Below are 14,312 nucleotides of genomic sequence, written 5' to 3'. Positions count from 1 at the left end.
TCCAAAGTCCAAAAAAGAGTATTTTGGTCACTTTTTATAACATAAAAAAATGAATAAAAAGTGAGCAAAAAGTCAGATCAAAACAAAAATCATACCGATAAAAACTTCAGATCACGGCGCAAAAAATGAGTCCTCATACCGCCCCGTACGTGGAAAAATAAAAAAGTTATAGGGGTCAGAAGATGACATTTTTAAACGTATAAATTTTCCTGCATGTAGTTATGATTTTTTCCAGAAGTGCGACAAAATCAAACCTATATAAGTAGGGTATCATTTTAACCGTATGGACCTACAGAATAATGATAAGGTGTAATTTTTACCGAAATATGCACTGCGTAGAAACGGAAGCCCCCAAAAGTTACAAAATGGCATTTTTTTTTTTCGATTTTGTCGCACAATGATTTTTTTTCCGTTTCGCCATGCATTTTTGGGTAAAATGACTAATGTCACTGCAAAGTAGAATTGGCGATGCAAAAAATAAGCCATAATATGGATTTTTAAGTGGAAAATTGAAAGGGTTATGATTTTTAAAAGGTAAGGAGGAAAAAACGAAAGTGCAAAAACGGAAAAACCCTGAGTCCTTAAGGGGTTAAGTCAGGGTTCTCATGGCAGCTGGTAATTGGCTGAGCAGGCTGTCACTGCTGCGTGTCTCTGAGGGTGGGGGTCACTCTGCTACAAGGACAGGTAAGTAGCCTGGCCCCTTTATGGAGAATTCGGGGGGCCCCAGCAGTCGGATCAGACACTTATTTCCTATCCTGTGTAAAAGTTTTATTAAACCTTTAAGATTGTACTGGACTTGTTTACTATATCTTTAGTTTCTGACGTTCTCAACCTGTTTATCCTCTAGGTGGTGCTACCAACCCTTGCCTCTCTTCGTATTGCTGTTTTTGAGGAAGGTGGGAAGTTTGTTGGTCACAGAATTCTACCAGTGTCTGCTATACGGCCAGGTGAGGCAGTGAGAAAAGTGACTTTTTTATGTTTCGTTCTATATTGCTCCGCCAGATTAATCTGAAACACCTAAAACCTGATAAAGCTCCTTCTAACTTTATATAACTGAAAGCAATTTATTAACATGCAGAAATACAAACTGCTGTGTTTTCTAGATAGAGCTACTTATTAGTCTCAATACTAGTTGGGCCAGAATGAGCAGAAAAAAAGCTTGGTGCATATTTCTGCACTTTTTGGAGCCAGGATTAGATGTCATCTAGAGAGGTGTAAACAGAAGGAAATGGTGACACAGATCTGTCAGCAGTTGTGCTTCTAGTAGGAAGCATGATGATGTATTAACCACAACAATATCTACTGCTTCTTCCTGGCTTCTGTGAATACGGTTGTGATTATCAGAAAGCAGAAGCCTCTGCATTATTAAATAAAATGGGTTTAATGTATCAATAAGGGGACATGTCTTAAAAACACTTTTAATTATTTCTGGTCAAAGGGTTTCTCCAATACTTAATATCTAATCTGATACCTGACACACTTTTTGCTAGAGCCGGGGTGCCCACATATATTGTGACCAGAGCCAGAACCTTCGTACATTGTGTATTAACATTGTCCCATTAAAAGTTAAATTATGCAATTACCTCAGTGGAAAATATAAGTTTACTCTTGACTCTGGTTCATGCATTGCCCCTTTTCAGCAATAATAAAAAAAAAAAACTTCTAGCTTTTTATAATTGACATTGACTAAGTGTTTTGTTTGCCTGCACAAAAGTTTTATATCCCCTTACAGCATCTTAATAGTATGGTGTCCATGCACCTTAAATAGCTGCCGAACGATTACCTCTCGATCTCCCCATGCACATGAGCATCAGGTTTGGCCAAATGTTCATGTGCTCTTAATCAGGGCCACCATCAGGAATTTCGGGACCTTATACAGTCATAGCGTCTGGCCCCCACCCCCCTTTAGCAAAAGAAAAAAAGCTCTGCATGCAGCATTACAAGTCAAAATATGGCAAGGTTTTGGCATGTAAATGGACAAAAAAAGGGTCTGTACATCAACTTTTATTTAATCTTTGTTTGACAGTGGTAGTCTGACCAGGGCTGCCATCAGATATTTCGGGGCCCTTACACGGCTTAGGGCCTGAGCCCCCTGTGGCTAGTCTTGCCTAGTCCTTCTGTACCGCGCCTGACTCAGCAGTCAGTGAGGTTGAGTCGCTATCGGGTGGAACGACCTGGGGGTTACCTGCCGCTGCAAGTCCATCCCGCTTTGCGGCGGGCTCTGGTGAAAACCAGTAACCCCTTAGATTCCGTTCCCCTGGTACGGCCCATGCCATCATCTCACTGACATAGAGGATCCACTACCTGTGTCTAACCCGCATACCACTCCGTATCCTGACAGCGCTGAGTCCTCAGAGCACTCATCCCACTGGCTCCCGGTGCTCCCTGCACCCTCTTGTTGTGAGTTCGCCCGGCCATCCTGAATGAGCGGTATGCCAGGCACCTTCACAGATACTTGGGGGTGCAAATTAGGGCCAAAAGATGCCAAATGCAGGATCAATAGGAGGATATTCGGCGGAGCTCCGTGCGCACACACCCGCTCACATGCCGCGCCAAGCCACCCCGCCTCCACACAGTAGTTACTCTCCTAATAGTGCCCCCTTCCAGTAAATTGTCCCCACTAGTGCCACACACACACAGTAGTTACCCCCATAATAGTGCTCTTATATACACAATAGTTTGACCATTATCGGTGCCCTCACACATTGGTGATCCCTTAATAGCCCCCACAGTAGTTAGATCCCAATATAGTGCTTCTCACCTTAGACAGTGGTGATGTTCCAATATCGGTATAAGTGCCATTACTGGACATTTGCATGAGTGCTTGTCACTTATACCTTTTTCAATACCTGCCAGGGGAACTGAGGAAGAACGGGTGCCAAGCAGCATGGTTAGCTGTGGTGTTGCAGAGTTTGTGTGAGGGGTGATAAGAGAAGAGGCACTGAGATGGTACAGCTGCCATACTAAGTGACAAGTGGAGGGAGGACGGACAGCAACCCTTCTGGGGTTAGGGCTTCAGGTGACCTGGAAAGCTGGGTGACAGACAGTACATAGTGCAGGGCTCACAGTACTTCTGCTTTATGTGTACGGCCTGTCATCCAGCTTTCCCAGTCTCTTGAAGGGAGTATCGGTCTGGTGAGGTAGCCATATTAGAGGTATGAAATACCAGATGTCACACTAGTATTCTACCATTTAAATAGCTGGAAAAGTACTGTAAGTCCTGCACTAAGACTCCTGAATATCAGAATACTAGTGTGACATCTGGTACCTCACTCATGTCTCCTCTCCAATATGGCTGCTTCATCAGACATATACTCTGTTCAGAAGACTGCGATAGCTGAGTGACACCAAACTTCAATTTGTGCCGAGATGGTGAGTGCGATCTACTTCTTTTACCATAAAGTGTAAACTTAGACCAGACAGTCTACAAATATGCTTGTGACTATTATTTGGCCTACTTTTAGTCACAAAAGCAATATCACTTTTATGCTAAGCCAAGCACGTTGTTGGGTCTAAAGCACATTAAGAATGTGGTACAAGGCATGTAAAATGTCTCTGGACAGACAAGGCAAAACTTTAGTTATTTAGATACAATATAATTGCAGGTTTGCACACAGGGTTTTTTCTGGTGTTTTTGGAAAACTGAGCCAAAGTCAGAGGTGGGTCCATCAGGAAGGAGAAGTATAAGTCCTCTCTTTACATTTCCCATTCCTTTTGAATCAACTTCTGGCTTTGACTCAAAAACCTGCAAGTGGCAGTTTTCCAAAAAAAATAAAAAAATAAAAAAAAAACGCTAGACAAAATCCTGGGTGGAAACCTAGCCTGACAAGTTTCTGGGAAAAATCAAAGTCAATAATTCATCGGAAGTACCTGAAACTAACTGACCAACATGCAAATGGAAATGTTCTGGTATGGGGCTGCTTTGGTCAGCTAAGATAATGAATCTTTGCCAAGTAGACTTTGCAACATGAAAATGACCATAACAAAATGGAGGCTGCTTGAATAGAAAAAAGTGCATCTAAAAAGAATCTAAATTGGCCATAAATATAAGATAGCATGTGGCTGACAGCTTTCTCGCTCTTTCCCAATGCCCCCATACACGTGCACACTTAGCTGACAGAGAAGGTCAAGAGCAATAAGGATTGGGCATTTTGGAATTTAACTGCCTGACCCTTTTGTACTCAGAGAGATAAGCCACTGCCTGGGCTTTGTAGTTTACCCCTCTTTCCCCCATTAAGAGCAGAGCCGCCATCAGGGCAGTACAGGCAGTACTGTTGTCAGCGGCCCGGACAAGGAGCACTGTGTACAGGGGCCCGTTGCTGCCATGGCTCTGTTTTCATCCCCCTGCACTCCACAGATCATGGGGCCTGTCCCCTCCCCCTGCCCTGCATGGTCTCTGAAGCTAGGGAAGTAGTGTGAGCCCTGCACTGTGTACTGCCTGTCACCCAGCTTTCCCAGTCTCCTGAAGAGAGCCCCCACATACCTAAATATTGACCCTCATAGGATACACACATACATACACACACATGCACATTACATGTATATAATTATTTTATGCTAGATTAAGTAGCTTTAGGGAGTCCACATCTTGTGAAGCATCCAGCTTTTCTGTGTTGCCTGCAGCCCCTCCCTCCTCCTATTCCCGACTGCTGAGGTATACACAGCAGAATACTGGGGATGTTAGTGAGGGGTGGGGGAGGGGCCCAGGAGAGAGGCATTTTGGAATCATGGGGCCTGTCCCCTCCCCCTGCCCTTCAGAGACCATGCAGGGCAGGGGGAGGGGACAGGCCCCATGATCTGTGGAGTGCAGGAGGATGGTAACAGAGCCCTGGCAGCAACGGGCCCCTGTACACAGTGCTCCTTGTCCGGGCCACTGACAACAGTACTGCCTGTACTGCCCTGATGGCGGCTCTGCTCTTAATGGAGGGAAGAGGGGTAAACTACAAAGCCCAGGCAGTGGCTTATCTCTCTGAGTACAAAAGGGTCAGGCAGTTAAATTCCAAAATGCCCAATCCTTATTGCTCTTGACCTTCTCTGTCAGCTAAGTGTGCACGTGTATGGGGGCATTGGGAAAGAGCGAGAAAGCTGTCAGCCACATGCTATCTTATATTTATGGCCAATTTAGATTCTTTTTAGATGCACTTTTTTTTCTATTCAAGCAGCCTCCATTTTGTTATGGTCATTTTCATGTTGCAAAGTCTACTTGGCAAAGATTCATTATCTTAGCTGACCAAAGCAGCCCCATACCAGAACATTTCCATTTGCATGTTGGTCAGTTAGTTTCAGGTACTTCCGATGAATTATTGACTTTGATTTTTCCCAGAAACTTGTCAGGCTAGGTTTCCACCAAGGATTTTGTCTAGCGTTGTTTTTTTAAAATTTGTAAAAATTTTTGGGAAAACTGCCACTGCAGGTTTTTGAGTCAAAGCCAGAAGTCGATTCAAAAGGAATGGGAAATGTAAAGAGAGGACTTATACTTCTCCTTCCTGATGGACCCACCTCTGACTTTGACTCCGTTTTCCAAAAACGCCAGAAAAAACCCTGTGTGGAAACCTGCAATTATATTGTATCTAAATAACTAAAGTTTTGCCTTGTCTGTCCAGAGACATTGTACATGCCTTGTACCACATTCTTAATGTGCTTTAGACCCAACAACGTGCTTGGCTTAGCATAAAAGTGATGTTGCTTTTGTGACTTAAAGTAGTCCAAATAATAGTCACAAGCATATTTGTAGACTGTCTGGTCTAAGTTTACACTTTATGGTAAAAGAAGTAGGTCGCACTCACCATCTCGGCACAAATTTAAGTTTATTCGGTAAAAGACAGAAGGTGCATATCAGATTACCACGGACAGGTACGTGGCTGATCAAGAAAAATGGGTGACAGCTGTTGCGTGTGCGTGCTGTACGCATCTACAAACGCTCGCTTCTTGCACTCCGTCACTCAGGAAGTATACTTAAGTAGGGACATAGACAAGGAGTAAAAACATATACAAAAACAAGTAGCTATGCATTAAAATCAATAGTATAAATTACTTACTCTATGCAAACACATTGTAGTCTAATCTTTCATTGAGGCCCAAATTACCCTGCACATTGGTTGTCCATTTGGCTTCACCCTCTTTTACAATAACTCTCTCAATGTCGTGTTTTTCTTTTTGACACTCATTTACGGTATATGCTGTATAAATCTTGGTGACCCTTTTAAAATACTTATGCTCTTTAAAGTGTAACTGTTGTTAGAGACAACTTTTTAAAATGTAATACTTCCCTTAAAACTAAGCCTTTTCCTAATATACTTCATTAAAAACATTTTTGCTAAAGATGTGAAATAAATGTTTAGGGGGCCACTAGGGGGTCTCTGTTGCTTTAATTTTGAAAACTAACCCTGATATCCAAGCCTCTTTGGTCCTCACTACCAAGAGGACCAAAATTGTGTGGGGGGGGGGGGGGGAGGTGGTTTTCTTTCTCCTCTGCTAGCTCCTGTGCCGCAGTGCAGTGTATCAGCCAACTTTCAACTATGTGAGGAAAACACCTGTGAGATCCAGACAGTTTGCAGCCTTTTCAGATGAGGAGCATTTTATACACACTGACAAGCAATTCAAAGTACTAAATTATTATTTATATGCAATATCATTTCTCTATGGTCATTTTCTGAACTTTTTTATTGTGTATCTGCACCATATAGAGGTGGTTTGGGCTGCATTACAGTTATATTAAAGGCATGCACTTTGGGCACACAGCTTTTCAAATGTAAAAATTTAGGTGCAGACCTCCTGACAAGGGAGAGGGAGGGGGAAGAGCAAATTCCCACTGCTCTAAAAGAAAGGCCCCCCGTTTTCAACTTGCCTGCAAAACCAGTGAGCACAGTGTTGGAGCAATCTAAAGGTATTTAGGGCATAGAAGTACATTACAAAATGTTATGCCAAATGATAATAATGCTTTAAGTCTTACATTAACAGATCTTTTGGTACTTCCGATATAGAACCAGACACATTTACATACTGGGGCATATACAACCTACTAAGGCTGCTTTCACACTATAAAAATTCATCTGTTACAAACGTCCGTTAGAAAAGCCCTGGTAAACGGACGTTAAACAATCCCATTAAAGTCTATGGGATTTTTTGATTATCCTTTATGACCCGTTATAGTCTGTCATGAATAAGGGCCGTTTGTTGTGACGGAAGAAATAACGGCACATGCACAAATTTCTCTTCCGTCACAAGAAACGGGTAAATTAACGGCCGTTATTTTTAACATTGAAGTCTATGGCTGACGGATGAGCCTTTATGTCATCCGTTTGCACACAGTTTATTATATCTGTTATTACTTCTGAGCATGCTCAGAAGAGGTGACATCAGCAGACTCCTGCAGCACATATGACACTACAGCACTATGTATGAAAAGTATTTCTATCAGCAGCATCGGGCGGCCTATGCTGCTGCTGAAATGCTTTTCACATAGCATATGGCATATGTATATAGAAGCATACACATGCGCTGCGGGGGTATATATTTAATGCGCAGGCGGGGGTCCTATCTAATGCGCTGCTGGGGGGGCTAGATATATAGGCTATATATCTGCCCCCTCTGCAGCGCTATATATCTTGCCCCCAACAGAGCTTTTAATATAGATATGGCCCCTGCTAATCCCAAAGTTCATTTTTCAATCTCTCGATTGGCTCCTCAGTACCGGCCATTCAAGGCTCCTTGCGGGGGATTAAAAAATGAGAGTTAAAACACACTATACATCGCAGGGTTGCGGAGCATGCCGCCCGTTCCTCTGCTTAATAACTTTTGATCGCATCGGGTCTCAGAAGTGAAACCCGGTGCGATCAATCCCTCAGCCCCTGTACTACAACCCCCATCATGGAACAGAGTCTGTTCCATGATGGGGGTAGTAGTACAAGCAATCCTCAGCTGTCTGCAGACTCCTGCAGCCAGGGAATTTCTACTCCCATCATGGAAACAAGTCTGTTCCATGATGGGAGCAGTAGTAGTCCCGGCTGTGGGAGTCTGTAGGCAGAGGTGTTTGGCCATACATGAGGGATAAGGGGTCTTAACGGATGAATATTTTTTCAGTCGTTAGCACCCTTTATTTCATCCGTTATTAAACGTCCATTTTTTACACAGAAAGCGGACATTTAATAACGGATGAATGCTCGTAGTGTGAAAGCAGCAAAGTTCTGCAAGTAATTAGGTTCTTAACAATTACTTCAGTGCCACCTATAAAAAAAAGTACTTTCCTGGTCGAAAATATGTGCACCACGAACACAAGCCAAACTTATGGTTTCCAGTAGGGCTTGTTTTTCGTGAGCCAATCTGTGTCTTTTTTTTTCTTTGAAACAAAGGAACTTTTAGTAACGATATCTCTTAAGTGTTTACATTTAAACGCAAGTATGGGATTTCCATCCACCAACTGCCCTGGATCATAATTTATCATTATTTATCAGAAACCAGTTTTTGTGGACCGCTTTTTAATGACATTAGCTAGTGGACTATATTTGAAAGGCATGGAAAACGAGAACATTTATTTTGTCTAACAGTTTTTATTTTCATTATTTTTTTTTTCTTTGTACAAGAGATTTTTCCTGTCTTGCTGAAAGGCTCTCCTGAGAACTTTATCCAGAATGGCATCTAGGTAGCCTCTGGCCTCTAACATCTCCCTCAGCTCGCCAGCCTGAAGCAAAAAGTTTTCCTTTGAACTATTGATGCATCTCAAACGCACAAATTGCCCATATGGTACAGCAGATTTTACAGGATGATAACTGGTGAAATGAAGGAGAGAGTTACAGGCAGTAGGCTTCCTTAAGCCCGACGTTATGACCTGACTGTTTTTAAACTGCTCTAGAACATCCAAAAATTCAAGTTGTGAGTTGTCAATCTTGTATGTGAATCTGAGATTCATATTAGTAGTGGAGTTGAGAAAGCTTGAGAAAAGAAACCAACTATGGCACTTCCCGAAAAAAGGGCTAAGGAGCCAGTTCTCAAACTTGGACAATGTCTCCATGATCGATCCCACCCCTAGAGACAACAGACCTACCTGGGGGGGGGGGGGAGAGATCAGCATCTTGTGATAAGTTCTACAGCAGGAAAAGGGCAGCCTTCCCCCTGCCTTTACCTGTCCTCCGTCCCCCTGCCTTTACCTGTCCTCCGTCCCCATGTGTGCTCCGGCAGGATCAGGGGGTTGGCGGTTATGTTGCTGGACCGCATCCTCGGTCCTGACGGAGGTGCGCGTGATGAGTGACGTCATCACATGTGCCTACACCAGGACGCAGACATCCTGCATGGCTTTCTATAGGCTGCAGCATACAACTACTGTCTCTAGGAGTTTAGTGACAGGCGAGAATGATTGCCCCTTTACAGTCATGGCCGTAAATGTTGGCACCCCTGAAATTTTTCAAGAAAATGAAGCATTTCTCACAGAAAAGGATTGCAGTAACACATGTTTTGCTATACACATGTTTATTCCCTTTGTGTCTATTGAAACTAAACAAAAAAAGGGAGAAAAAAAGCAAATCGGACATAATGTCACACCAAAATTGGGCTGGACAAAATTATTGGCACCCTTTCAAAATTGTGGTAAAATAAGATTGTTTCAAACATGTGATGCTTCTTTAAACTCACGTGGGGCAAGTAACAGGTGTGGGCAATATAAAAATCACACCTGAAAGCAGATAAAAAGGAGAGAAGTTCACTTAGTCTTTGCATTGTGTGTCTGTGTTTGCCACACTAAGCATGGACAACAGAAAGAGGTGAAGAGAACTGTCTGAGGACTTGAGAACCAAAATGGTGGAAACATCAACAATCTCAAGGTTACAAGTCCATCTCCAGAGATCTAGATTTGCCTTTGTCCACAGTGCGCAACATTATCAAGAAGTTTGCAACCCATAGCACTGTAGCTAATTTGCTTGGGCGTGGACGGAAGAGAAAAATTGATGAAAGGTGTCCAGGCAGGATAGTTCGGATGGTGGGTAAGTAGCCCCAAACAAGTTCCAGAGATATTCAAGCTGTCCTGCAGGCTCAGGGAGAATCAGTGTCAGCGCGAACTATCCGTCGACATTGATGTGAAATTAAACGCTATGGTAGGAGACCCAGGAGGACCCCACTGCTGACACAGAGACCTAAAAAAGCTTGACTACATTTTGCCAAAATGAACTTGAGTAAGCCCAAATCCTTCTGGGAAAACGTCTTGTGGACAGATGAGACTAAGATAGAGCTTTTTGGTAAAGCACATCATTCTACTGTTTACCGAAAATGGAATGAGGCCTACAAAGAAAAGAACACAGTACCTACAGTGAAATATGGTGGAGGTTCAATGATGTTTTGGGGTTGTTTTGCTGCCTCTGGCACTGGGTGCCGTGAATGTGTACAAGGCATCATGAAATCTGAGGATTACCAATGGATTTTGGGTCACACTGTACAGCCCAGTGTCAGAAATCTGGGTTTGTGTCCAAGATCTTGGGTCTTCCAGCAGGACAATGACCCCAAACATACGTCAAAAAGCACCCACAAATGGATGGCAACAAAGCGCTGCAGAGTTCTGAAGTGGCCAGCAAGGAATCCAGATCTAAATCCCATTGAACACCTGAGGAAAGATCTTAAAATTGCTGTTGGGAAAAGGCGCCTTCCAATAAGAGAAACCTGGAGCAGTTTGCAAAGGAAGAGTGGTCCAACATTCCGGCTGAGAGGTGTAAGAAGCTTATTGATGGTTATAGGAAGTGACTGATTTCAGTTACTTTTTCCAAAGGATGTGAAACCAAATATTAACCCCTTAAGGACTCAGGGTTTTTCAGCTTTTGCACTTTCGTTTTTTCCTCCTTACCTTTTAAAAATCATAACCCTTTCAATTTTCCACCAAAAAATCCATATTATGGCTTATTTTTTGTGTCACCAATTCTACTTTGTAGGGACATTAGTCATTTTACCCAAAAATTCATGGAGACACGGAAAAAAAAAATCATTGTGCGACAAAATTGAAGAAAAAACGCCATTTTGTAACTTTTGGGGGCTTCCGTTTCTACGCAGTGCATATTTCGGTAAAAATGACACCTTATCATTATTCTGTAGGTCCATATGGTTAAATTGATACCCTACTTATATAGGTTTGATTTTGTTGTACTTCTAGAAAAAATCATAACTACATGCAGGAAAATGTAAACGTTTAAAAATGTTATCTTCTGACCCCTATAACTTTTTTATTTTTCCACGTACAGGGCAGTATGAGGACTCATTTTTTGCGCAGTGATCTGAAGTTTTTATCAGTACAATTTTTGTTTTGATCGGACTTTTTGATCACTTTTTATTCATTTTTAATGGTATAAAAAGTGACCAAAAATACGCTTTTTTGGACTTTGGAATTTTTTTTGCGTGTACGCCATTGACCGTGCGGTTTAATTAATGATACATTTTTATAGTTCGGACATTTACGCACGCGGCGATAACACATATGTTTATTTTATTTTTTTATTTACACTGTTTTATTTTTTTATGGGAAAAGGGGATGATTCAAACTTTTATTAGGGAAGGGGTTAAATGACCTTTATTAACACTTTTTTTTACTTTTTTTTTACTTTTTTTTTTTTGCAGTGCTATAGGTCCTATAGGGACCTATAACACTGCACACACTGATCTCTCATGCTGATCACTGGCGTGTATTAAAGGACATCTGCAGTGCTGGGCAAAAAAACTTTTTTTACCTCATTTAATAGGTCTTTGAAAGACCTTTCCAACGATGTCTCCCCCATCAAAATTGGCCCAGTCTTTCTCCCGTTATCAGCACACGAATTACAGAGGAGAAGTGAAAATAAAACTACATCTCCCATCATGCCTTGTGCTTACTTCCTGTAAGCTGCTGCCCTCCCTCTGTTCTATCCCCCCCGAGCAAATTATTATATTGTAACGCCCACATCTCCCTTCCCTATGCATACACCCTCCCCTTCTGCTCATCTCCCCCTCCCCATGCTGGCTCCTGTCCAGTGATGAAGCAGCTGCCTCCGTGCTCACTGTAGTGTGGGCACTGGAGGGTGGATAGTGAAAGTAAAAATGGTAAAAAAAAAAAAACATAATTGTTTGTCTATAAAACTGTCCTGATATTGGTCCCTCCATCTTTTTCACAACTACAACTCCAAGCATGCCCAGTTATTTTATATGCTGTTCGGGCATGCTGGGAATTCCAGTGGTGCCTCCAGCTGTTGCAAGACTACAAATCCCAGCATGCCCTGTCAGCTTTCTGCTGTATGTGCATGCTTGGAGTTGCAGAGGTGACTCCAGCTGTTGTAAGACTATACATCCAAGCATGCCGTGTCAGCTTTCTGCTGTTTGAGTGTATAAAGGAGTTGTAGTTCACCAACACCTCTACTGTATCAGGAGACTCCTGGGAGTTGTAGTTCACCAACACCTCTACTGTATCAGGAGACTCCTGGGAGTTGTAGTTCACCAACACCTCTATTGTATCTCTGTAGTCTCCTGGGAGTTGTAGTTCACCAACACCTCTATTGTACCTCTGTAGTCTCCTGGGTGTTGTAGTTCACCAACACCTCTATTGTATCAGGAGTCTCCTGGGAGTTGTAGTTCACCAACACCTCTATTGTATCTCTGTAGTCTCCTGGGTGTTGTAGTTCACCAACACCTATATTGTATCTCTGTAGTCTCCTGGGTGTTGTAGTTCACCAACACCTATATTGTATCTCTGTAGTCTCCTGGGAGTTGTAGTTCACCAACACCTATATTGTATCTCTGTAGTCTCCTGGCTGGGAGTTGTAGTTCACCAACACCTGTATTGTATCTCTGTAGTCTCCTGCGAGTTGTATGTCACCAACACCTCTATTGTATCTCTGTAGTTTCCTGGGGGTTGTAGTTCACCAACACCTCTATTGTATCTCTGTAATCTCCTGGGAGTTGTAGTTCATACACCAGTGTTTCCCAACCAGGGTGCCTCCAGATGTTGCAAAACGACTACTCCCAGCATTCCCTGGTTGGGAAACACTGGCATACACACACACATAACAGGGACTACAACTCCCAGCATGTGTCATTCAGTAGTCCCCCCCCCCCCCCTCACACACAGAATCATCTCCAGTATGATATTTATTCCCTGTAGTCTATACACCACCAGCCCGTGCAGTGTAATATGTCTCCTTCACACACACGTCCTCCCCTCCCCCCTCCCTGCTCTGTGGTTTGCTCTGTGTTTTCCCCCATGAAAACTTGAAACCTCCCTGTGATAAGTGAGGTCCTATGTAGACAGAGCAGGGGAGGGGGGAGGAGCTGTGGACGTCCTCATTCTCCCCCTGCCTATGGCTGCCTCAGAAAGCACCCGCTCATGCATATGCATAAGCAGGGAGTACCTGACAGAGGCTAGGGGGAGCACAAACACTGCTGGGAGGAAGAGATCTCCGTCCCCAAGATGGCGGCTGCAATGTAATGAATAGGGGACGGACGCAGGACTACTGGGCTATGCTGGCAACTCTAATATCTCAGAAACGGCTGCATATAGGTAAATAGAACTAATTGACTGAATTGTATAACTTTTGTTTGGGGAACATTTGGGCAGGGATTTTTGACCACTACAGTTGTCCTTTAACATCCCTGTGATCAGTGTTATCGGCGCTTTACTGCTCCTGCCTGGATCTCCGGCACGGTGCAGTCATTCGTCGATCGGACACCGAGGAGGCAGGTAAGGGCCCTCCCGGTGTCCTGTAAGCTGTTCGGGACGCCGCGGTCAGCTTTGATCGCCGCGTCTGAAGGGTTAATACAGGGCATCACCACGATCGGTGATGTCCTGTATTAGCCGCGGGTCCCGGCCGTTGACAGCCGCTGGGACCGACCCGATATGACGCGGGGACACCGCGTGACCCCGCGGCATATCGCGGGAGCTGGCGGAGGACATAATTATACGTCCTGCGTCGTTAAGGAGTTAAAGGGGTACTCCGGTGAAAAACTTTTTTTTTTTTTTTAATCAACTGGTGCCAGAAAGTTAAACAGATTTGTAAATTACTTCTATTACAAAATCTTAATCCTTCCTATACTACAACGGAAATTATTTTCTTTTTGAAACACAGAGCTGTCTGCTGACATCTCTGTCCATTTTAGGAACTGTCCAGAACAGCATATGTTTGCTATGGGGATTTCCTTTTACTCTGGACAGTTCCTAAAATGGACAGAGATGTCAGCAGAGAGCACTGTGCTCATGATGTCAGCAGACAGCTCTGTGTTCCAAACGGAAAATAATTTCCACTGTAATATTCAGCAGCTAATCAATACAGGAAGGATTAAGATTTTTTAATAGAAGTAATTTACAAATCTGTTTA

General features: G+C 43.2%; 1 protein-coding gene across 4 annotated transcripts in view; it reads left to right on the top strand.

Annotated features, from left to right (window-relative positions):
* The window catches only part of PLCB3 (phospholipase C beta 3), a 249,247-nt gene that overhangs the window by 195,773 nt on the left and 39,162 nt on the right, over nt 1-14,312 (top strand). For all 4 annotated transcript variants that reach the window (XM_056527175.1, XM_056527176.1, XM_056527177.1 and 1 more), the window contains exon 22: nt 848-947. In XM_056527175.1, coding sequence (XP_056383150.1) covers nt 848-947 — 100 coding nt within the window. The remainder of the gene's footprint in view (nt 1-847; nt 948-14,312) is intronic.

This window comes from Hyla sarda, chromosome 6 (genome assembly GCF_029499605.1).
Source record: "Hyla sarda isolate aHylSar1 chromosome 6, aHylSar1.hap1, whole genome shotgun sequence".
NCBI classification, from domain to species: Eukaryota; Metazoa; Chordata; class Amphibia; order Anura; family Hylidae; genus Hyla; species Hyla sarda.
The sequence above is the reverse complement of the archived record's forward strand: the minus strand, read 5'-3'. Positions and strand labels throughout refer to the sequence as shown.